Source organism: Chiroxiphia lanceolata, chromosome 2 (genome assembly GCF_009829145.1).
Source record: "Chiroxiphia lanceolata isolate bChiLan1 chromosome 2, bChiLan1.pri, whole genome shotgun sequence".
Classification (NCBI taxonomy): domain Eukaryota; kingdom Metazoa; phylum Chordata; class Aves; order Passeriformes; family Pipridae; genus Chiroxiphia; species Chiroxiphia lanceolata.
In genome coordinates, this window is record NC_045638.1 from 26,238,976 (window position 1) to 26,263,935 (window position 24,960).

Below are 24,960 nucleotides of genomic sequence, written 5' to 3' on the forward strand. Positions count from 1 at the left end.
ATTCCAAAGTGTGCATGTATGAGACTTAATAGTTAACAGGCAGCACAAGAGAGAGGGATATGCAGGGTACAAACAGGAAGGCATCAAAGAAGATGAATAAAAATGCATAGAAGAGTGAATAAAAAGGGATAGAAGAGTTACAGCCTTACAACTGAGGCAGCATGAAGATACCTATATCAGTGCAACTTTTCAATTCAGTGACCAAGCATTAAAAACAAACAGGAAACTTTCACTTACAATAATGTTATTTTACCTTCATCATCATTCATTAAACAGCCAGTCAAGAGGAGCAAAAAACAAAATTTATCTGTCCCAACAGACATTTTTCCCCCCCCTCTTAATACACAGTTTAAAATAAGATGCAGTCATCTAAATCAATTTTCCAAGTATGCCATCCCTTTGGGCACCTCTCACCTGGCATACTTTTCAGCAGCTTTGCATTGCACATGTGCCCCTTCCATATATCAGTAAGGATATACTCCATTCTCTTTGCTCTCCAAAGGAAATTAAATACTCTTAGATAGTGGCTCATGCACTCACGTGTAAACACCTACAAAACAAAGAAAGTATCAGTACAAATTTAATAGACATACCATATGTTCTGAAGTACCAAGAACCTCTTCACAGTCTGTCTTATCTGATCCATGCAGTTTACTGGTAAATCTTGTAAAAAAAAAAAAAAATTCCTGGAAACCCCAGAGATTTTGGAAAGATCCTTTCTTGAGAGCTGAACAGTTTCCTAACATTCAAGCAGGCAGAGGGCACTGCTGGAAGTGTAAGAAGGGGTGACAGTGACAAAGCCTAAACACTTAGCTCTTAAAACTACATATGAAGATTCCTTCTGCTTGTCAGACTCACATTTTGTCCTATTTAAAAAGTTCTTTACAAGTTCTTCACAGAGGCTAAATGCATTCTGATCAAATGCAGCTGACTCCTCAGTAGTTCTAGTGAACACTACCTATCAAATGCCATTTAGACAACATAAATACATTCTCTTCAAATACATTCCTCCTCAAATATATTCTCTCCTCAAATATATCCTGGTAAATTATCCCAAGTTAGCATCTACAGTCTAATAACAATGAAAGAAGAGCACTCCATTTATCAAGTACTTGCTAAAAACTGCTGGAACAAATTCATTACTAATTTTCAGTAATGATTGTTTTAAATGCAGTTTTTCAGCACTCACAGTTAACTCATAAGAATTGGCTTAACCGTTTTTACAGGGGGCACATCCTAGACAAAAAAAAAAACCAAAACTCTAATCTCACACTGCAGAACAAAAAAGATTATTTCAATAAAAAGATATTTAGCAATTCAATTCAATACCCAAGACACACTCACAGCCAGCAGTATATGACATTACCGTTGCTATTGGCCCATCAACATGATAGTCCAAGCTGAAGACATCCCATCCAGTGTCTCCGGGAGATACCTGTAATACAAAGATATACTACTTCCAGCACATATTCAGAACATACTAGTGCTGAAGACCAAGCATTAGACCAAGACTGTTTCATCAAAGGCCTATGAGAAAACAAGCATCCAAATCAATAAGAGATACAGGAGTTCCTTGTTGAAAGTAGTAGATTAAGCAAAATTAATCAGAGTTTGATACATGGGTGAGATTCATCTCACCCAAATGTTGATGTTTGTAATGTCAATGTTTCTCCTTTGAAGCTAGTAATGGAAAATGAAGGGAAGGAAAAACTTCTTGGGCAGGACTACAGACTTATTTCAGATGCTACAGCTCTTCACTCAACTCCCACCTCTGGGACTGGAGCTTTCTCATTAATTCCAGTTTCTTACCAGAGGTCTCTTTCATCAGTTGTGCTTTCATTGCTTCCCTCTTCATAACTACAGGCAAAGACACACACTCCAACCAGCCCCTCTCCAACCCAATTCTTGTAAGAGCAACAGCAGTAAGACTTGTTTGCCAAACCTCAAATCCTGTTAGGCCCCAAATACTCAACTTCATATTGTCAATGGCTGTAAACACACAGCTTGAAACACAAATAGATAATAGACAGGAAACAGGAAAAGACGACTTATTAAATGAGGTTTATATCATTCAAAGTAAACTTCAATGGAAGGGGGGGGGGAAATGTGTTTATATATACATATGAAAGTTTTGTTTCATAGAGATGACTGAATGTACACACACACACACACACACACACACACACACAGTCACCATTATGCAACAGACCTCCAGAAGTCGAACATCCAATCGCTTGAGAATCTCGGGATTATCAAACTGAGCATTTGTTGCCCTCACTGCTGTTTCAAGGATTCCAGTTAGATTATGCTGATATAAGGTTGTAGCTGGTCGTGCAAGCTCTGGCCTGGTGGTTATGAAACAAACAGTCACAGCATATTACTGAACTATTCTGCAGTAGCAGTTCAGTAGTAACTGCAGCACACAGCAAAACACTTTTCTGACATTCAAAACTTCTCATATTACTCTTTCAGTCTTATTCAAGAAGAATATCAATGAGCAAAATATTTGAGCAGAGTATGAACAGAATACAGCTATTCATATGTAGCTATACTCCTGAACATCACCATGAGGAGTAACTTCATCCTCAATTTAATGTCAGTAATTTGAAGTTACCAGGATGACTAGCTTAGCTATTTTGTAATTTGAGTTGCATTCATATCTAAAATGAGGCAGATTACATCATTAACACACCAAACCAGTAATTCCATTTCAGTTTTGAGAAACTTACTGATAGCTTGGGCTTAGAAGTGCTGACACCACACAAATCCACCTCCTCTATGTAACTTAAACTATTCAAAGAGTTGCAACATGCAATTCTTGCACTCTCTCTCTCCCTCAGGATAGTACTGAAAGACCTCTCACTACATTTGCCTCAAATATAATACTGACTCCACAAAGCAATCCTATTCTGCTTAACATCAATTTTCAGTTTAAAAAGTATGGTCACATATGAATCGTCACCAGATGATTTTGATTTACAAACAAGTTAAATGAAGCTCTATTACAAAGCTTGCCCTCTATACCAAAGGAAAGCTTTGGAAACAACATTTTTGATAAACTAAGTTTCACTAGTAGCATTAGCATGTAAAAGTAGTGAGCTTGCAAATATACTTTAAGATCTGAAACCAATAGTTGTGGGTGCACCTGAGCACTTAAAACAGAGGGCAGTGAGGCATCAATTAAATTTTTAAAATTGCATTAAAGGGTTTTGACACAATGTTTTGGACCAAACAACTCCAAAATACAGAGGCCTAACAGCAATGCTCACTAATGGCATCACTAGAAATTTTCTGCTTAAACTTGCTCTCACAGGAGCAAGAGAAATGCTAACATCCTTGAGGCTGTCTGTCACAGGGCAAGAATAAAGATAACTATATTAGTGCAACTTTTCAAGACATTGTGAAATGGTACTGTATATACCTCTTATCAAAAAGGAAGAACAAAGTCTGAGCCTCGGGGTAAAAGAAATTAAACTGAAAATAGAATTTAAAAGTTATTACTCAAAGGTTTAATTGAACAAGATACTTGGAGGGTCTTCTTCCAAAAGCAAAACAGTTTCTGTGCTGATCATGCACATTTGGAAGCATCAGAAATTCAACATAATTACTCTCCCAATTCTCTTACTTGAGCAAGTCCATTAAATGCCTGATGAAGTCTCCTTGCCCAAGGAGTAAGTATCGTCTCATGGCCTGCATATGTTCCAGTAAATTGTACTTCTTATTGAGAACATCCAGCAGGTATTTGCTCGTCTCAAAATAAGCTGCATCAATTTTCTCTTGGAAGGCATTTTCCAGATCTGTGAACAAATCAGCAGCTTAAAAAAAAAAAAAGAAAGATAGATTAAAATTACATTAGTAGTTTTTCAAAACTGTGGTAAATAAGCTTTGAAGTTGAAACATGCAAACAGACAAACTATTTCTTCTGATCCACTATATTATACATTTGCCATAGCCAAAGTGAAAGCAAGTCTAAAGCAGCCTATACTTCAACAGTATTACTTTTAATTAGTGCCCAGCTTGTACTTTCCAGTAACAGCTCATACTTTTACACTGAGTCATCACTTTTACACAAAGAGTTAGGATTTTCTAAGCTTGCTGAAGTACTGCAATTTACAAAATCAAATAATTTGAAGGAGATCTAAAAGCTCAGAGTTAGGGAAAAGCTTTGTTGGGGGGATCTAAATCAGAAGCCACTTCTAAGGCAGGGGACTGGGGGAATAAATCAAACAATCAGAATGTCAGAACATTCAACAGAAAAGAGTTCCCACATATAAGAGAGAATGAGAGAAAATAGAATATGCTTCTGTTACCTGGGGGACGGCCATCAACCTGATATTTTCGTCTCCAAATTCAGTGCATGGCAATTTGGGGACAGAAAGCAATACATTGCCCTTTAGCGGGAAGCTTATTTCACTATTTTCTGCAACTATAAGCTTATTAAGACAGGGACTGCAATAAAGCTGTCATGAGACAGCAAGAAATGTGGCCTCTTCAGGCAACATGGAGCAATACTCCAAATAGTGGATTTTCAACTATCATAAGATTCAGACCTTCCACAGTGTTTAAGGATTTACTCCCACTTTCAATGATTTTTAACTACGCAACTATTTCTCTAAAGGTAAAAAAACAAAGATCCAGATACCAAATTAGTGTAGGACAGTGCACTGCCTGCTCCAGGATTAGTCTCAACCTGCACTGCAGAAAGGAAAAAATTAAAACCAAGTTTTGTGTTGTTCTGATGGCATTCAGCCATAGTTAATAAAATGTTTATAGACCGAAGAAATAAACAGTGGTTCTAATACAGAAGTCACTCTTCAGTGAGGAAAAATTCACAATGTCTAGCTCAATGACATTCCCTGAAGTTTCCAAGTTCTCATTCAGTAACCAGTGAAGCTCTCCATAAGAAAAAAAAAGTGCAATAATATGCAGAAATGTCAAAGAGATGACACTTTTTACAATACTTTGCTATGCTCAAAATCCCTACACTAGGGGAATAGTACATAGTCAAGTAACACGCATCAAACTTGGGGATGTGAGAATTAATACAGCCTGCAGTAAGGAATCCTCCAAGTCCCCTTTCCAGTAAGTGACAGCAAATCAAGACAGACAGCTCACCAAGATCTCTGCCTACTGTGGTGAAGGCAGAGATCTGGTGTGATTTGACAAAGCAATTCTTGTATTGCTCAGGTAAGGAAGCATGCAGCAGTGCTCCCACCGTTGGCAAAAAGGGAAAAATATCAGTTCATGCAAAAGCATTTGTGTCACTGCTACAGGACAATAGGGCAGTGAGAATCCCCAGTCAATTCTTTCATCTGGTCTTTCCTCGTCAGTAGAACCCATCCACTTTACTGCTCTCTTCAAAAGATGGGTCCAAGCTTTGCATGCACAGTGGCTGCTTGCATGCACAGTGGCACTAGCCACCTGATCTGCCACATGGCTTCACTGCTGGCTTTGAAGGAAGAAGGAAGACCTTCCAGAAAGGGAAAAAATCCCAGAGTTTCAGGGACAGAACACAAGAAGCTACAACACCCCAAAGATCTTTTGCAAGTGTCTTTTCTCAAGAAGCAAGCCTAGCAGGCAAAACAAGAGAGGGAACAAGTCAAACCAAAACCAGTTACAAGCTAACACCTTCAGCTACGAGACCTAGGCCTAGGACTGGCTAGGCCTAGCACAGGCAAAGCCAACAGGCAATTTCCTAGCTTGCCTATGCCAAGCCTACCATGTCACACATGCTGGTCCTGCCTCCACGCAAGTAGGGGTGAGCATATGTAAGGCAGTACCTATGGCTGAGGACACATGGACCAGTCTCAACCTCTTACTGTCCCAAACAGAAAAAAAAGTCCTTCCCCTCTCCTTAGTACTGTTCCGCTTGCCTTGAAGGAAGTGACCTGGCCACAGCCCTGCACCTCAGACTGGGAAATTCAATTTTACACAGGTACCTGTAATGCCCCATGTCTGTATACACACACACACCAGCACAGGGAATGCAACATTCCTGCTTGACATGCAAAACTGCTAAAAAGGTTGTTTGCATCAAAAAACAAGAGGCCTAGGCACAAGTTTTGAAAACTGGAAAATTATATTAGCACACTGAAAAGTCAGAAATGGGTAAAAAAAAGGGTCAGACCAGACGCATTAACAGAAAGCTCCATGAGTTGCTACTGAAGGTAGTGTATAGTCCATTCAGAAGTCCCCAAACTGTGGACAGCTAGATGTGGGAGCTGCCTCTTTTACTATCCCTCTTCCCCAAATGCTACAATTCCCTGTCAGGCAAGATGATCAACTTTTACACAGTTTTTTATCTCTGACTTCCTGTTTTAATATACATTCAGACCGTTTTCTACGCCACGATTACTTCAGCATCAAAAGGAAACCAGGGAAACAGGAGAACTAAGGTTCCAAAGCAAATGAAAGAAATGAAAAAACACAGCCAAACCCGTGAAATGGTCAGATTTTAAAAGAGAAAAAGCATCCAGAACTCAGGCTGGCATCCTAGCTTTCCATGATCTTATAATCAGTAATGATCTGAAGGGATGCTCAGGATATTGTCAGATGGCACAGACAAGCAAGAAAGGAAGCATTTCCAACACCACTGACACAACTGTTCGTTCAGGATTAAACGGGTAAAGTGACCAAACACAAATGCAGTTTCATGCAGAATTAAAGTAGTGCAATGCCATGAGCTATTCAGGCTGCAGACCATGAGCTCAGCACACCTTCAGCACACTGTACGTAGTAACATCTGTTTCTAAAACTACACTTCTGTCTCAAACAGTTATTCTCAGCGCTTAAGATAATATACTTGCTTTGAAGCTCTCATCCCCTAAATAATAGGAAACATATATTTGTGCACATCTCCCATTCAACCAAGGAGAGAGAAACATGTGCAAATTTAAAAAAATAAATAATAATTTATGGCCATAAATGCTGCATAAAGTAGTGAAAGTAGTGTCACCAAAGAATGTTTTTTCCTTTTTCAGGAGTAGCTGGCAAGATGATTGTTCAAATGCATTTACAGTCCTTATTCACTTAACCCTGACCCCTCTCTGCACTTTAACTACATCTTTGACTAGGCAAGCACTGTATGTCATATAAAAATCACATTATTAGATGACATTCTTCTAGACATGAATGGGATTTTATTATTAGAACATCTTTCATGGAGGTGCTCATCTAGAAGTCCACGCTGTGAACACTTAAAAATTAATCCAAGGTTAATGCAGAGGGGAAAAAAAAGACATTCCCACAAAACCAAGCTTCAAAGTCATATGCAATAAAGTTACATTTGAGTACAGGAATAACAGAGAATACATAGTACAAGCTGTCAAAGTGCAAAGAACCATATTCTTAGCAAACAAGAACTTGACTGAAAACCAAATATTTAGATCAGAGAAATTATCCCAGTGAGTCACACCTTAACAATTAAACTATCTTTGGTATATTAAACAAGTTATCAAAAGAAGTTATAGTAGCAAAATACCACTTTCATCAGAAGGCAGCAAGTTGTCCTTTCTCCTATATGTAGCAGCATCCTACACATTCTTTGCTTAGTTTACACAAAATCTCCTTGGTTTAGATGTTTACAGTTTTCTATCTTTCATCACAACAATGTTTATTTCATCACAATGAATATGCCACCAAAAAATAACCTCAAATAGTATGTAAGTTCTCACTAATTAAAATTGGAATCCGTTCTACATGAAACAAAATAACCTGAAGGAATTCTGACAGTTAAATTTTGGTTTAATATTCAACAACTGGCAACCCCAATTTTAAGTAATCTTCAAAAATAATTTTACTAACTTTCCACATACTCAATTTTCTTTGGACATACTGGTATTATGCATTTACAGACAGGTTTCTGTCCTGTTTTTATTGCTCATTCCCTTATTTACAACTAATTGAGTATTTATTATTTTTCAGTCACAGAATCAATTCAGTATTATTATGGAATTGTATGATGGAGTATATTTGATGACAAGTCAAACATACTAATTCTTATTGCAGCACACCCTGCTCCCACCCAGCTCTCTCAACAAAAAGTCAGCTGAAGGCAGACTGGTTTCTGAATGGTTTCATTCAGAAATTCAGTACATTAACAACTATCCAGCAAACCTATCAAACTAAGAAAATTACAGAACATGCATCACCATACATCTTTTGTAAATATCAAATATCCATTAAAATATCTATGTTTTAGGGCAGATGGGACTTTTGTTCTCCTTTCCATCCCACTATTTAAACAGTCAGTTTACAGTCTAAACAACATAATGTACAGAGCTCAGTTCAAAGGGAAGATACTGAGTAACATTAATACTCTACCATCTTTTGAAGACTCTGCAGATTTTGCCACAGCAATCACCTTTGTGGATGGAGTTTGATCGTGACAAACTTGATGTAAGAAGTTTATGGATTTTCCTATTAGGAGGACCTGAACAAAAAAGGATTTTTTAAAAAATTATTTGCATATAAGGAAAAAAAACCTAAACAAAATAGCAACCCACAGCCACCAGGACAAGATATTTTCTTATCTTTCTGTGCTCTTAGCTTCACAATCCCAACCACAGTAAATCAGAACTTCAATGCTAACATGAAAAGGTTTTAAACGCAAACTTCTTTTCCCCCTCCTTGAGATCTCCTTAAACAAAGTTTAAGAACTAGAGAATGGAAAGGAGAAACAGTCTTATAGTCTTCCTCAGCAAACAATTCTAAAATTCCTAAGATGAATATTTACTGTTAAATTTGGCCTCTGTTTTCCTAATGAAAATCTAAGTGGAGGCACAGAGCAAACAAATCAGAAGATTACCTTTTGTATTCATACCTTTTTTGATTGCTCCATTGTAATAAAAGAAGGGATCATTGATTTCCTCAGAGTGTATTTGTCATGCCACAACCGATCTGTTTTAACAGTAGGATCTGAAGCTACAAAAAACTGAAGATTGAAAAAATATTAAAAACAAAAGATTAATGTAAACTCTCCACTCTAGAGTTTAACTTCCATATTCAGAAAACTGTAAAAATATTTTGAGTTGGTTTTTTCACTTGCATAGCTAACATGCAGAGTTGTCCTGGCAATGGATATGTAAATTGCATGTTGACCAACATGAACTCTGAAGAAAAAAGTTAGAACAGCTCACATAGTTTAATCTACTCTATATGTTAGGAAAACTTTGACTACCTCAGGGTAAAGTGTACCATCTGTAAAACATCCACTATTAAATACAGTAGCATGTAGCATTTTTCCAACCATTAGTTATACAGTTAGGGTAGGAGATGAAGATCAAAATATAATATGCTTTTACTTTGCTGGTTCTGTTTTCACCCCTAGTATTTCTCCTATTCTAACAGATGCAGAATTGCAGGAGAAAAAAACAAAAACAAAACCAAAAAATCTTGCAATTGAACTGCTGATCAAATGCTACAGTCTCTCAACTCCATACAACAGAATACTCTGATTTGTAAGAAACTAAATCTACTTCATTAGTTTTGTTAAAGCGACTTTTGGATGGATTCTGTCCTCATCCTGTCAAACAAGATATCCATTTTCTTGACAAGAACTTTTTTCACTGCCACCAAGAATGGCCAATTGTCTTGGTTCACAAACTGGGCCTATGGTATGAAAATTGTAGTTTTCAGTACAACACATTCAACAGTGATCTTCAGTATTAAGAACACTCTTACACTACACATATAAATTTTTAAACAGAGTTGAAATCTAAACATAAGACCCAAAACCAATAATGCCTCACACATCTGAGGAATAGCTGGAAACTACTACACTACTAGAAAAGGATTCATAGACCTTTTACACAAGTCACCTAAGGCTGAGCTTAAAGATCAGCTGTGGCTGATATTTGTACTAATTGAAATTTTGACCAAAAGAAGCACAGAAACAGACAGCATATTTCACTCTCAAGTAAAATCGCTCAGATGTGTCTCAGAAGTGCTCAACTAATTTTAAAAAATTATTTTTTGGCTTCTTGGAACCAAAAAAAGAGTCACTTTAAAGAGACTTTGCTGATAGGAGACAAAAGTGTTGGGAGAGCTTAAAGAAAGCATAAGAACATTTGTAAGAAGAAAGAGGACAATTGCTGGAACTTGCTGTTACAGAACTCACAACAAATAACTGCAGAGTTTCTACAGCAGCTCTCAAACCATAAACCTCTTCTACCCAATTTTACAGATTAAAGTTATTTATCAAGCTGAGGATTACAGTGAATAGTCAGAGTAAAACATTCTGAACTTCATTCCAAATAAAAGGCCTGCATTCTAACCAGTTACAAAGAACTCTGCATACAATACTACTGTTACACTAAGCAAGAAAACTTAGAGAAATGACTTTATCTCTCTTCAGAAGCAAGCACCTATTGTCAGTCCACTATTCTGACTCTACCAGACGAGACCCAGGCTATGCTTTATTGAAGACAACATGCTGCATCATTGCAGCTTGCAAATATCAAACTGACTGAAATCATGAATTCAAGTGATATTTCATGTTGTTATTGTATGTATTGCTTACTCACATATTATACACTTTCATCACTATCTACTTTTCAAATTCTCCTCTAGGTTTCCCACAGATACCTCGAAGTAAACAGAGATAAAATATTTACCATAGCACATACATTACCTCGTGGTATGTGTCCTCCAGCTCTCCATCATATATCCAGCGATAAAGGAAATTCAGTACAGGATGGGATACGAGGCCAAGAATGTGCTGAACCAGAGACCTCATGTAGGGATCTCCTGTTTTAGTATAGGCATGAACTGCTGAGGCTAGTTCACCACCTTTTCTCCCTGTAAGATCATAGGGAAGGGGAACAGAAATGTATGAAGGAAAACCATATGCACCCCATTTAAATTCAGTAGCCATTGATTTCAGCTAGTCATGTGTCACTCAGATCACGCTGAACAGCAATTCTAAAGTGTAGCAAAAGTACATTTTTTAATGTTTAACAGGGAATTCTCCTAGGTTTTAAGGCATGAATTATTAATCTCACTAAAGCATTAAGCAGAATTCTCTGCCTACTTTATGGTAGCTTGGGGGAATGCAAATTTCAAGGCATCAGATAACACACAAAGGTTGATGTTATGCTTCTCTTTCCCACTCTCCCCACCAGAAAAGCATTAAAGAAGCCTTAGTAAGTTTTCCTTCCCTCCTGTACTTGACATTCTGTGTGCATACATGCACACAAACACCTTTCGTGCTTCTTAGTTACAGTTCCCACTATAGCTCTGTTAGGTAATATCTCCTGTTTCCTCGCAATTGAAAGGTAAGAGGCTGTCATAAACAACCCAAAAAAATAGAACAAATATTTGCTCTGCTGTTATGCTGCATAGCTTAAAGGTTCCTTGCAGCAGAGACTGTAGAATTTAAAGTTTTCATGAATGTCTTAAAAAGTAAAGCCCATTTCTTTTTTCAAATTTGTTACAAATTCCAATAATCAAGGTAAAGCAGATGCTGTAGGGTTTTTTTGGTTAAGATGTTCTTCCTAAAGAGCAACAATGTCACCAATCTGAAGTACCCTCAGGGAGAAGCATAGGCTATGGGTCAGTTACTGGTCAAAGTTTTGGTCAACTCCAACATAACTCCTCAGCACTTTCTTGTGGACTGCCAACAGTCACACACTATTTGCAGATTTGTAAAGTATTGTTGATTCCCATTAATCTGCAGACAAGTTGCAAATGATTTCTATATGCCATTATATAGAGAAGAATTGCATAATACTCATGCATAGTGAAGAGACAGCCAATCATTTCATAATGTATTAGCAGGATTCTTTAAGTGTGACATTCTCTAAAAGATGATTAAATTGAGTAATTGAAAACAGCATGAAAAATGCATGCTTAAAATTGGAAGGATCTCTCAAGCACATTCTTGTTTCAAAAAAACAAGAAATACAGATGTATCAAAACAGCACCACAATTTGCCATGTTTTGTTTAAACTAATAGAGCAAATACTCTGGATTAACTACTCAAAATTTAAAAAAAACAAACCCCAAACAAGAAGTAATATTATTGAAGAAATAATATTACTGCTATCTGGCACACACAGCTACTCAGTCACATAACTTCCCCAGAAACAGTAATGTTAAACAGACCTTGACAGTGATCAACGAGTGCTGCAAGGGTCTTTAACCTTATTTTAGGATCGTAAGTCCAGACTAGAAGGCGGCGAAGTGTTAAACTGCTCTCAAGTCCCAAATTCACACCCTGATCATCTTCCAGTTGCAACTGAAATCAAAGAAAAAGACATGTCAAGGAACAAAACTCGCAAAACACTGGCAGAACTGATGATTCATAGTTTGTGTTCGAACATTAGATTTTTACACTTGAAATACCCAGTGTTGTGTGTTCTCTCATTAAATCACTGGGCTAAAACCTGAGAGCCGATCTAGTGAAAATAAAGAATCAAGAGCAAGTGAAAGAACAGTGACAAGCAGAAGTGTAATAAGGCAGACAAAGTAAAAATGACAAGAAAATTAAAGGAAGTAAGATGACAGAGAGTCACAAAAGGAGAGAAGAGCAAAGGAAAAGAGAGCAGAGATCCTGAAAGACAGCCAATACTGGCCAGAGATGCTCAGAAAAGAGTAAAGAAAAAGATCTAAAGGACAGGCAAAGTGTAGGAGGTAAACTTTTTATTACTGCACTCCCAGCTTAGTTTAGTTCAACTTGGGACAAATTCAGTTCAATGTCTTCCTCCAGAAGCCATCAGAACTCAAGACAGCTATATAGTCAGATTATAGAATTACCACCACTAGAAAAAAAAATTTAAAGATACAATAAGAAAAATCTGTCACAAAGTGACAATCTTCCAACACCATGGAAAATAAAAGCCAAATATTTGCATCTGAGGTGCAAATGCACATCTCATAAAAGTACAGATGGGATTAGCAAGACAAGAACACAACCTAAGAATACAGAATAGGCCAAACAGACTAACTCTTAGAAAAGATGTTGTTTCCTGTATATGAGAGCCCATTCACTCTGTGCTTTCATATTTAGCACCTTTTTTTTTTTTCCAAATACAACGTATCAGTTAAACTTAAGACCAGTGTCATCCATATTAAGCTCAGCCTTAAAGCCAGTTAGATACATTAGTTTCTGGATGCTCTTGGGTCCACAGGTGGATTTTTTTCTTTGGAAATTGGTAATGGTAAGAAAGACACATGAGCAAAACCCATCCTTTGACTTTAGGTAAGAGATGGTACATCTTCATCGTGGAACTACACTTTTAAATGGGCTGACAATGTGAAAACAGTCTGCAAGGAAAAAGCATGAAAAGCTTATGGAACAGTATACAGTACACTCAGAATTACTCTTTCAGGGGCACAAACATGTTCAGGGGAAGCTGTGAAGACATAATAAAAAGTCACAGAGAGAAAGACAGTACAAAACCCAGTACAGAACCCTGTCAGTACAGAACAACATTCTTGTTGTTCTATGCCTGAATTGCAAACTGGAACTGCAGCTAATAACTCCTAAGCTGGCAGACTGTATGATCTCCCGAATCTAAGAATGCAGCATACACTCAATTTCAAGTCACAATTTTCTACATGTTTTCAACTAACTGAAATGTACAGGGTATTTTCCCCCATCCTGCAGTGTGACCTTCAAGCCTTCCCGGCCTTTAAGTCACAAAAGAATCTCTCCTCCACTGCTGGATCTTTTCTTTCCCTTTCCCTTTCCTTTCCCTCACAGCCTTTGGGGAGGAATGTTGCCAGGGGCTTCTTGAAAATCCGAACACAACATGACCCTGGGAGCCCCTTTCAGTTAGGTGCTTAGGGACCTAGATTCCCAAGACACTCCAGCATGCTACTCCATCAAAACTGTGCATTACAGACACTGTACTGACTGTTCCCTACATGAATGCACTTAATCAATGGGCTCAATACACTCAGGAACTCTAACACTGGACATGAATCTGGGAAAGAACATGAAGAGCCAAACAAGAACAGCAGTAGAAATAAGATTGGGAAAAACGTGTGTCCAACTCCTGAATGGTGCTGGGAAACCAGTGACAGGAAAAATGGAAAATGCTGAGGTACTTAATGCCTTTCATGCCCTGTTATTTTGGTAGTATTTGCTGCTGGGGATACCAGATGTCACCTGAGACCAGAAGAGAAGTCCAGAACAAGGGAGACTGAGTAGAGAAGGATCAAGTTAGAGAACACTGAAAAAATGGATATGCATAAGTCTACAGGACCTAATGGGATGCATCCTCAGGTGCTGGGGTGGGAGCTGGCCAATGTCACTGCAAGGCCACTCTCAATTATCTCTGCAAGACAGTAATTAGAGGAGGTTTCTGATGACTGGGAGAAAGCAAATTCACTCCTTTCTCCAAGAAGGAGAAGCCATAAAACTACATACTGGTGAGGCTTGCTTCATTCCCCAGGATGCTGACAGAGCAACTAATCCTGGAAACCATTTCCAAGTACATGGAGAACAAAAAGCTTTCTCAGGAAGAAAAGCTCAGAGAAAGGAAGAGGAAGTAGGAATATTTGTGGTAATGGAGTTTGTCTTCCCAAGCAAGTGTTAAATGTCCCAATGCTCTGTTTGCCAGGAAGCAGCTGGACATCTGCCTGCTGATGGGAAGCAGTGAATGAATTCCTTACTTTGCTTTCCTTGCACACACAGCTTTTGCTTTCCCTTCTAAACTGTCACTAACTTGATTGACTTGTCTTTTTGTCTTCCTTCTAATTTTCTCCCCATTCCTGAACAGGCAGGGGTGAGTGAGAGGCTGGGTGGGTGCTTGGCTGCTGGCCAGGGTCAACCCACCGCAAAGGCAAACAGTTCAAAAATAAGCAATCCCAGAACTTTCCTTTCATTTTCTCCTTATAGGCTTCCCCTCCCACCACACTCATCTCCTTCTGAAAGGTTTAGTGGAGCAGAAAAGGTAGAGAAAGCTGCATTTCAAAAAATTTGTAAGTATTTTCATGACCAAGAAGTTTTAAAAGTCAGAATAAATCAAAGCTCCAGCAAATCAGGAGAGCAAACGTATTTGAGACAGAGCAGGAAATAATTACAAAAAGAATAACTGGATAGCAGCCAGGAAAAACAAGCAAAAAGCATGTATGACAGGCATTCCAAAAGTTAGGAACGCTAAAGAACTGCGAGTAAAAAGGAACAGATGCCTTAAAAACATTTACAAAAGCCTATGACTTAAACCATACAGATTTTTAGAAGTTAGAGTTTTAAAAGCCAGTTTAGTTTAACTTTAGATAAATTCTCAGAATAAATTTTTCTCCATTATAAGTAATGAACTCCTTGAAAGCCCTACATAAAAAAAATAAAATGGCAAGCACAAGAAAAAAATGTATTTTATTTTAAAGCTAGCATCTAGGAGCACATACTATAAACATTTGTGGACAAACTGCAAAATTATCAGTACGGAGTTGGTCTATATGTTACAGAAAAATAGTAAAACACTGAAACATCTGCAAAGCAGGTGTTTTTACTCTTATAAAATAACTGAAGGGACAAGAAAAATGCACAAAATGCCCCCGGCAGAAGAAAAAGTTGGAACTGTTATTACTAGCTGCTGAACAATTGATTGAAGTATCATTTTTTTTTCCTCTCAAAGATGTGTCACTGTTTGGGATTTGAATGATAAAGGTACTACGCAATATGAAACTCTCAAAAAGGATGCAAACCAGGGACAGAGGCTTAGAAATACACACCATATTCCTTGCTTATGTAATACATCAAATACCAGTGAATTTCTAAGAGAAAAACATTCAAGGGTACATACATCCAAATAGTAAGAAATGTACAAGTTAGAGAATTATGTCCACTGTCAACAGAAACTTCTGTACACCCTTCACATTCTAATGGAATACGCAGGTATATCTTTCAGGAGGTAGATAATGTAAAGTAAAACAGGAAAGTTAAATAAGAACCACTTAACTTACCTGAGAATGTAAAACAGAGAGAAGTCGGTAGTATTCTTTAAGTTCCTGATGTAAGGCTGCACAAAAACTCTGTACGAGAAAGAGGAGAGGGGAAAAAAGGAAGAAAAAAAATGGAAAAAATAGTTAGGAAAAATCTTTCTGGTCTAATCTAGAATAGTTTTAATTCTATCACCACACTTTCAAGGTAGTCAGATTTCCTGAAGGGAATCAAGCTACAAGTTTCAGCATAAAAGCCAACTCTTTGAAAACTCGCCAAAGTATAAACGCTGCCCTAAGAGATGCACATATCTTTTCCAGATATATATACACATTGTCAAGTTACTTTGTTTCTTGCTGAACAGATTAAACTATAACAAGTGTAACTCTTCAAATAGATATATCATCTCAATAACAACATTAATAATTAGCACAGGGATGTGCAAATTATAACATGACCCAGTTAAAGTTCTTTTTTAATAACCATGTAAAACACAGTATGTAGTAAAGTAATAGAGCTTCAATTTCAGGAATATCTCTAACAACAGAAAACAGAAGTCAGGCAACCATCATTATATTTATGGTATAGACTACATGACATGAATAAGAAAACCTAATGCTCAAAAAAATACTTCCAGTGCTGCTGGATCCAGTAAATTTTTGTCCTTTTACCAATTCTCAGCTGTGCATGATTCTTCACTTGACATGGAAGAAATGCATAACACAAAGTATATCTTCAGGCCTGAACTAAAGCAAAGCTTCTTTGTTAAACAATTCTAGGCACAGCCTACTTTGGTAGTAGTAATAAGTAAATAAAGGTAGATTTAAAAAACAAAATCTGTAAAGAGCATTTATTTAGTAACAAAGAGTTTTCCATAGTTTGGGGTACTGGGGTTTTCCTTTGTTTTTGTAATGGTCTTAACCTAACATACAGACTAAAAAAATTCCTGCAACACATTTTCCAAAACAGAATTAAAAATATGGCTCATTAATTTTGGACTAAGTTGAAACTTTGGACTTTAAAATCCCCAAAAGTGTGCTTAACGTTTTGTATATGTCTAGTTTCTTGGAAGCATACTTCTGTGTCCACACACACATTCAGGACTGATTTCTAACCAATTCTCAGCTAACAACTTTGATCTCTATTTTATTTATTTTTTTTTTTACTGGGAAATTCCCCAGGACTTTCCCTTCAACATCTTTTAAACTCACAGTCAAAATAATTTGGAAAAAAAAAAAGGAAAACTTCACAGAAAGGACCTTAGAGCTTGAAGAAGAATATTTATTCACTAGAGTATTTAAAAAGGAGAATCATTTCTACAAGCATAAGGAGAAAATAAATCTTCTTTCCTGCTAAGCAGCTAAGCCTAGGAAAAAAAAGTCATTAATCTTGCCATTGTATCCTTTAGAAGGAAAGGAGGTTCCTTTCTTCAACTGAACATTATAAATTACAAAGAAATTTGACATTTGTTCTATTCCAGAGGATACTGAAGGGCAAAAAGAAATCCCCTTACGTGTAACTCCACTTTTCATTTCTTCTCACTTGCTTCTTCAGTGCATTTTTGAACCTATTTAAAGTAGCACTTGCCAAGACAGAGGGTAGAGTAGAGCCTCCAAGAAAACATTCAAAGGCACTATACATCTGCTCAAAACAGAAGAACAGTAATCACTGACTTTAGTGATTCAGGAGTCAATAGGATTTAGGATCTACTGGCCACCAATTTTTCAGAGAAGCTTTAGAAGTTAAAATTTACATCCAGTGCCAATTCCTGCATCACAGACTACAGATTTTTTTTGTTTCCCTAAGTGTTACAGAAAAACTGGACATTATCCTAGAATTCTAATTTGGTCTGCAGCAAAAGAGAATTCAGGAAGGAAACAGAATGCTTGTTTATAAGAAAAAAATTAAAATGCCCACTACCTCAATTGGATCTAAATGGGCAAAATGTCAAAATACAAGACAAGTTGTTGTCAATTATTCTTTCTGCTTTCTGAGGACAAAGCAAAACTTGCATACTAAGCAGCAAAAGGAGAAAAATATAAAGTGTAATATATTGTTCTATCTCTACTCCTAATAATTGTCAATACCTGACACTTTGTGGAATAAAAACAGCCACCAGAATCATAATAAAAGAGGTGACAGACATCTTCTCCTACGTGTGATTTAAATAAGCATTCTTTTATAACATTGGCAAAAGATGCTTTATAATACAATGTATATTCTTGTGCTAAATTCTTTAATGCACAGTGTGCAGCACCTAAAATTCCAGCTATAACAGCTATGAAGAGTAATAGTATATACTCTTTGTGCCCAGATACTGATAGCAGGAGCAGAATATATGTTTTTATTTGTATGCTTATGTCCTAGAAATATATACAAGTGATTGCCTCAAGCAAAATTAACAGCATTAGAGCTATGCAAATTCAGCTAACTAACTGCACAGCCTTCTGCACAGGATCTGAAACCTGCTAGGATACTCCACATTTAAATTCACTGAAGAATTACAGTTCTCTCCTTGCTGTAAACTTGAAGACTAAAGGCAGAGACAGTAAAAATAAGCATAAGCTTGAAGCTACTAAATAAAGAATAAGAAACTTCACCCAGATGTAAGGGAGAGAGTCTGAAGAAAATGCATATACAGTAGCACTACCATATAAAACATGGAAAGCAGAATTGGATGACTAGAAAAATAATTATTTATACAAAACTAAAAAAGATTACTTAGAATAAGAGACAGAAGGGAACAGAATAAAACATTAGAAAAGTAGGAAGCACTACAGTGTCTCTACTGACCTCTTAAGAAAAATTAGATTGAAGGGAGAAGCACTTCAATTTCTTGGCAGATTAGGTAGGATGTTATGGCTAGAGGCAAGGATAACATTTCTGTTGACTCAGAAGGGATAATATCCAGTTTTACAGAGGGAGCAAGGGAGAGAAAACGGGAATGCCTTAGCAGTAAATGTGGTTTTGGGTATTACAGCAGCAGTGAAGTTACTGTAGACTATAAATCATGATGATGAAACCTATAAAAACAAAAATTAATATTCTTTTGATGCTGTATTCCAAATAAAGGGCAGAAGATAATGGGTTATTTCCATTTCATGTAAGTTACTGCAGTCCTAACACATGAACATCAACAATAGCTGACAAGAATGTCTCCTGCATAGGTCACTAACAACTGAATTGGTGATTAATCAGCTCAGGGATGCCACCACCCCATTTAAGCAATGTTTTTGTTTATAAATATGCATGATAATTAATTTTTTTTTAAGAATATTAAGAAAAAGAATCTATGCATGAGACTTTCTGGCTACCAATGGCAGGGGCAAATCCTTAAGACCAGCAAGAGCAAATGCCTTTTCCTTGCCTTCAGTCTAAGACCCGTATCAAAAGCAGTAGTCCATAAGAGAAGTAAATCAAACGATGAATGATCCAAGTTCCAAAGTTTATGCATAATTCTAGTACTGCATTTACTCAGCAGTTTCTTAGGGAAACAAGACCAATGTGTTGTAGCTAAATTAGTTTTTTAGCTGACCTACCTGTCCCACAAGTCCAAATGCACGATCCAAACTCCTCTGGTCTGTATATTTTCTTATTTTATTATGTAGCCATCCCAGTTCTGCAAGTCTACTTGTAGTATCTCTCAGAGATTTGGACAAGCTCACCTATAAAGTTAACAGAAACAATAACTTGCAATTAAGTCAAATCTACCATGCCAATACTGGTTTCTTCACCAAAGTCCAACTTTCTCATAAAACAAGCCAGTTCAAGAAACAAAACTTTTACATTCTACAGCAGAGAGAGTGTCAAAAAAAGCAGACAATCATGTAATTAGCATTAATTTTTTACACACATGCACTGAAAAGACAGCAGCAACAAACTACTGGCCACTTAGAAACCTTTCTGTTTGGAAATCTTATTAGTGTTTGGGAAAAACTTTTAAGTATTCATCCACTCTTTTCACATTAGGCAATTATGGCAGTAACAAAAAGGTCTTCAGAAGAAAGCAAGAAATCTGTATTTTCATGTTGTAGAATCAGACTTCATCTTATCCTGATAACCAACAAAACAGAAGATATTAGAACTCTAGAAGAGGAGTCAATCACTGAAACTAACGGAGAAACATTGAGAAAATAATTAGTTACTGTTACATGTGAAACAAACCTTTAATAGAAAATAAACCATCAGGTAGTAGGTCAGACTAGGTATCAGGAACACAAGCTTGCAGAATCCAACTTCCAAGTTTAAGTTAGATCCACTAGTAACAGCTTTTATAAGCTATTTAATCTTGTGTCCCTCTGAGTTCTTCTACTCTGTTCCTGTATTTCTTCTAGTATCTCACTCACCCTGCAAGCCTGCCTTAGTCCCAACACCCTACTACTACTATTTTCATCTGAATCAGCACATTTCTTCCTTTAAATGACCACTGTTTCTACTTAAATTTTTTTTCCTACCACATTACCCAACAACACAATCATCAAGTTTTCAAAATTCATTGAAAAAAGACCCCAAACAGTAAGACTGACAAAATAGGTCAAGAGGCAGAAGTTGACTTTTGCTCATAGCTACTGGGCCTACCCCACCTCTACAGACAATTTTAACTTGGAGAGCCAGCTGGAACAGTTCAAACCAAAGCAAGGAAGTGCTCTAACAAGCTAAGCAGATTGCCAAAGAACTGGAAATCAATCTCATTCATTAAACCTTTTAGTTAGCAGTACAGGCATTCTCCAAGATAACAACCAGTGTCAGAGTGTGTTAGCCACACCACTGTGGGCTTGCACCAGCTGGTTGTAAGACCACAGTTCAGTCCCTGGTCCTCTTGTTTAGCCACACAGGCACAGCTTTAACTTCTTGAACAACTTCTGTAGGGTAAATTCCAGCCCAAACAAGCACAATTGGACACAGTCAGAAACTGCCCATAGCTAAAACCAAAGAGATGGCATAAGAACTATTTAGAATTCTGCAACTACAGAGTACTTCGTAAGCATGGAGTAAAATACACATGCATGGAATTAAAAGAAGAACAAGAAAAATTGGCTTAGTGTTATTACATTTGCATCTCCTAGATCAAATCAGAAACTGCTAGCTTGTCCAGCGATGAATGTCACCATCAGATCTAATATTAACACTGACATTAGAAAACATTCAGGCAAGAATAACAGCTTGGAAAGTGTGTTTCTTTCTAGAAACCTTTTCTTTGCCATATATAATCTAAATTATATATGGGACATAATTAACTCGGTGCAAGTGTTGAGGAATTACAAATTTTGCAGCTTCTACAGGTAAAAAAGATCTGTTTATTAAGAATCTGTTTATAAGCAAGGTTTAACTGATTTAACAAGAGGTAAGTTTTTCATTTACTCTCCACTAAGCAGCTGTAAACCTCATTATAAAGTAACTTTTTGCTATTATGGAGGAATAAAGGAAATTAGCTCTGTTATCACCAACATTAAGACCTGTCGACTGTGCTCTTGGCACATGAAATGGCTCAAAAGTCATTTCCCCCCATTTTAGGACTATGTAATATAGTAGAAAGTTCTTATACAAATAAAAAATCAGAAGCATTGTCTTTCCATTTGAATATGAAAGCCAATTAGCAAGTAGAAACGGACTCAGAGGCAGTCCTGTCTCAACACTGAATGAGAAGCTGCTAATGAAATTAGTGCCATATTTTTGTTCTTTGCTCTGGCTGAGCCAATCTCACCCTTGAGGTGTTTTTGCAGCTATGCTTAACATCTCACCACCTTAAAAGAAGATCTTCTCTCTCTCAGGTATTTCTGCTGTTCTTTTGTCCCCTATTTGACACCTCCATTCAAATTCATATCAGCACTTTCTTCTGTTCTATCACCAGTCCCTTCTTGTGTAATCTGCATGAACCCATCTAGATGATCACTTCTACATTGTATTCAAGACCATGACACCAAATGACTTGCATCCATTCCACATCTCAGGCTGTTAAATTTAATCCAATAATAATATGGTCAAACGTCTGTATCTGCTTTATATTTTACACACTGGAGAGGGGAAATCATTACAAAAAGCCTCAAATTAAGCCACAACATAGGAATCTTTCTACTGGATTAAGAGTTGGGAGTCTAGTCCTATCTTGTGAAATGTTACGGTTTCTTTCTGGAATCTAATCTACCCAAACAATTTTAAACTACTTCTACTGAAGCTACTTTTTTGTATTAAAAAAATAAACAAAGAAACAAACAAAAAAACTGGGGGAGGGAATAAAGATTCGTAATAATATTTTAACTTTTTTACATGTTTTTCATGGCTGTTTTTTCCCTACATACACCTCAGCTCATATATGAAATACAAGTCACCATACAGTACCTTTCCCTCTACTTTATAGCAATTTTCAGAATTGCACATTTTGATGTTTTTGCCATCTATTCCCTGGAAGACATATAAAACGTCTCTTACAAGATTTGCTTCAGTTATTTCAACAGAGCCTAGAAAGAAAAGAAAAAAAAAAACAACAAAAACAGAACAGTATTTAGATTTGTTGAGATAATTAGTTTTGATTACAACTTCAGAAAGCTATTTAGAAGCATAACCAAAAAAAAAGGAATTATAAGACCTGTATTTATAATCTGTAACGAAATGTTTTAGGTACTCTTAACAATCAGCCAGATGCCCTTTGCCTGCCTCTAATGGTACCTGTGATGCTCCCAGAGCAGTCAACTTATATGACACAGGGCATGTTATATTTTAATCAACACATCAGTCAGTCCTTAAACCTTTTATCTTTTCTGATCCAACCACCAGTGCAATTTCTGAGGCAAGCATCATAATAACTTTATCTTTTTTCGAACAAACAGCTGAAGCTGTTAAGTAGGACTTACAGAATAATCTCTTTATATTCACCTTGGAAAACAACAGCTAATCCAAAAGAAAAAGCTGCTTCTTTAATACTGGCTTTCAATCATATATGCCACTGCTTGGTGATCAAACCAGACTGCCAGCTGCATAACAGCTATGGAGCTGGCAAACAGTAAAGTGTAAATACTGTTTCTGAAGATATACATTTGGTTTAGTAAAGCATTTGTTACTACAGCATACAGCTTGCTTCTGGTTATTATCTCTAGTTAGAGGTTAGACTATGATTGAGATTTTGGATATTTATCAATTTAAAGGAAATAAAAAATAAAAAAAGCTGCTGTGCAGGTCACTGAAACTACCCCAACCTTTTCTGGGCAAAACAGCAGCATTTGCTTTTGTAACTTCATTTAAGATAACAAGAATGAAACAATTTTAACAACTAACCAGAAACTGAGATGTTACAACATGCTTCTCCCAATTTTGACAGCACTCTTACTCTCATCAGCATGCCTCCCCAAAAATCTCCTTTCCCAGAAAAAGACAACAAAAAATAAAGTCTATTCTTATTTGGCAAAAGTAGCCTTCACCTCAAGGTGCTGTTTAAAACTTAGTCTCTCCTCATAACATTAAGATGTGCATTGCTCTTTTTAGGAACTCTTAATGAAATGGTGAAAGATGCAGGTGTATGGTTCTTTACTTGGTAAATAACACAACGGGTATTAACATCAGCCAGACAATATGCCTGATTATACTCTTTGTGTAAGTGTAATAATAAGAAGACTCCAAATAAAAGCAAGCAACTTTAGAAGACAGAAAAAAAATAATTATACAAGAATTTTATATTCATACAAATGTATCTTCTTGGCATTAGCCTTCTATATTCTGAATGCAGTCCTATTTCTACATCAGCAATTGACTCATTTAAGACAATTGTCAGTCCTTATACCCATCCCACATAAGAACCAAAACGTCACAGCTGCTGGCTGACTCAACAGAAGTATTGCCTTCCACACCAATCAGTACAACAAATTAAGAGGCAGTGCTAGATTTTATATATTTTTCTCTATATTAAATCTATCATATATATATAAATGTATTTACTTTATATATATTTTTATATATATATATATACACACACATGTCCTCTTGCACGTCAACAGTCTTGTTAATTGGGTTCAAAACACCAAACACTGCCCTCCAATACACCAGTACAACTCTGTCTGTTCTATAAGCTGCTGCTTTGTACACTGCTACTCAAAGATGTCTGGTAGACAGGCTATATTTCAGCTTCTAAATATGCAGCATTTATTTGTTTAAGAGTTATTTAAAAAAAAAGAAAAAAACATACAAACAAAAAACTGCATCCCTTATCTTTACTTGCCAGAGAGTAACAGCACTGTAAGATGACATCTGCCATTAGCTCTCTTATTCAGAAAAGTCTCTCACTTTTACAGTAAAAGTAGAGTGGGTTGAAAGTTAGAATTGTCACAGAGATCACCTGTTAACCAATTTCTCCTTAGTTATGCTTGTGTAAATTCAGAATAGATCCTCTAGGCACTAGCTTCAAGTTTACAGCCACTTAATCAAGGAAATAAATTAGCAATATTAGGAATTTGGGAAGAAAGTCTTTACTGTGAGGGTGAGGCACTGGAACATGTTGCCCAGAGAAGCTGTGGATGCCCCATCCCTGGAAGTGTTCAAGGCTAGGTTGGATGGGGCTCTGAGCAACCTGGTCTATTGGAAGGTGTCCCTGCCTATGGCAGGGAGGCTGGAACGAGATGATCTTTAAAGTCCAGTCCAACTCAAACCATTCTGTGATTGTATGATTCTATATTTATCTATTTCTTATTTTATTGAAAATATTTTTTGTCACTTGCTCTAAATACAACCACTGTAAACTGTGCTAATTTAAAGAAGAAACAGCTTTAAGATCTCTATATTCCAGTGCACATTTCCAAGGTCTAAAAGACACATAATCACAAAAGGATGAATCTATTTCAACAAATTATATTCACTGAGCTCTCTAAAAGCAGTAGCATCTTCTGATCATCACAGGAATGATCACTGCTCACAAGTCACAATCACTTGACTGACAAACACTGGAATCAAGTCAGTCTTTTAAGAGGACCAGAACACATTATCAAGCCAACCATTGCAAAAAGAAATTAACCATCAGCCAGAGAGATTGTGGCCAAATATACTAGTCTTGCATATTTCCTTCTATCCTTCTGTTAAACACATTC

At 36.8% G+C, this 24,960-nt stretch overlaps 1 protein-coding gene across 1 annotated transcript in view; it reads right to left on the reverse strand.

Annotated features, from left to right (window-relative positions):
* TUBGCP3 (tubulin gamma complex associated protein 3) overlaps positions 1-24,960 on the reverse strand; it is a 48,837-nt gene that overhangs the window by 5,300 nt on the left and 18,577 nt on the right. The window contains exons 7-17 of the mRNA XM_032680296.1: positions 22,229-22,347; positions 19,429-19,554; positions 15,913-15,981; positions 12,103-12,235; positions 10,631-10,797; positions 8,822-8,932; positions 8,323-8,431; positions 3,626-3,815; positions 2,210-2,345; positions 1,367-1,435; positions 415-550 (exon numbers count right to left, since the gene is read on the reverse strand). Coding sequence (XP_032536187.1) covers positions 415-550; positions 1,367-1,435; positions 2,210-2,345; positions 3,626-3,815; positions 8,323-8,431; positions 8,822-8,932; positions 10,631-10,797; positions 12,103-12,235; positions 15,913-15,981; positions 19,429-19,554; positions 22,229-22,347 — 1,365 coding nt within the window. The remainder of the gene's footprint in view (positions 1-414; positions 551-1,366; positions 1,436-2,209; positions 2,346-3,625; positions 3,816-8,322; positions 8,432-8,821; positions 8,933-10,630; positions 10,798-12,102; positions 12,236-15,912; positions 15,982-19,428; positions 19,555-22,228; positions 22,348-24,960) is intronic.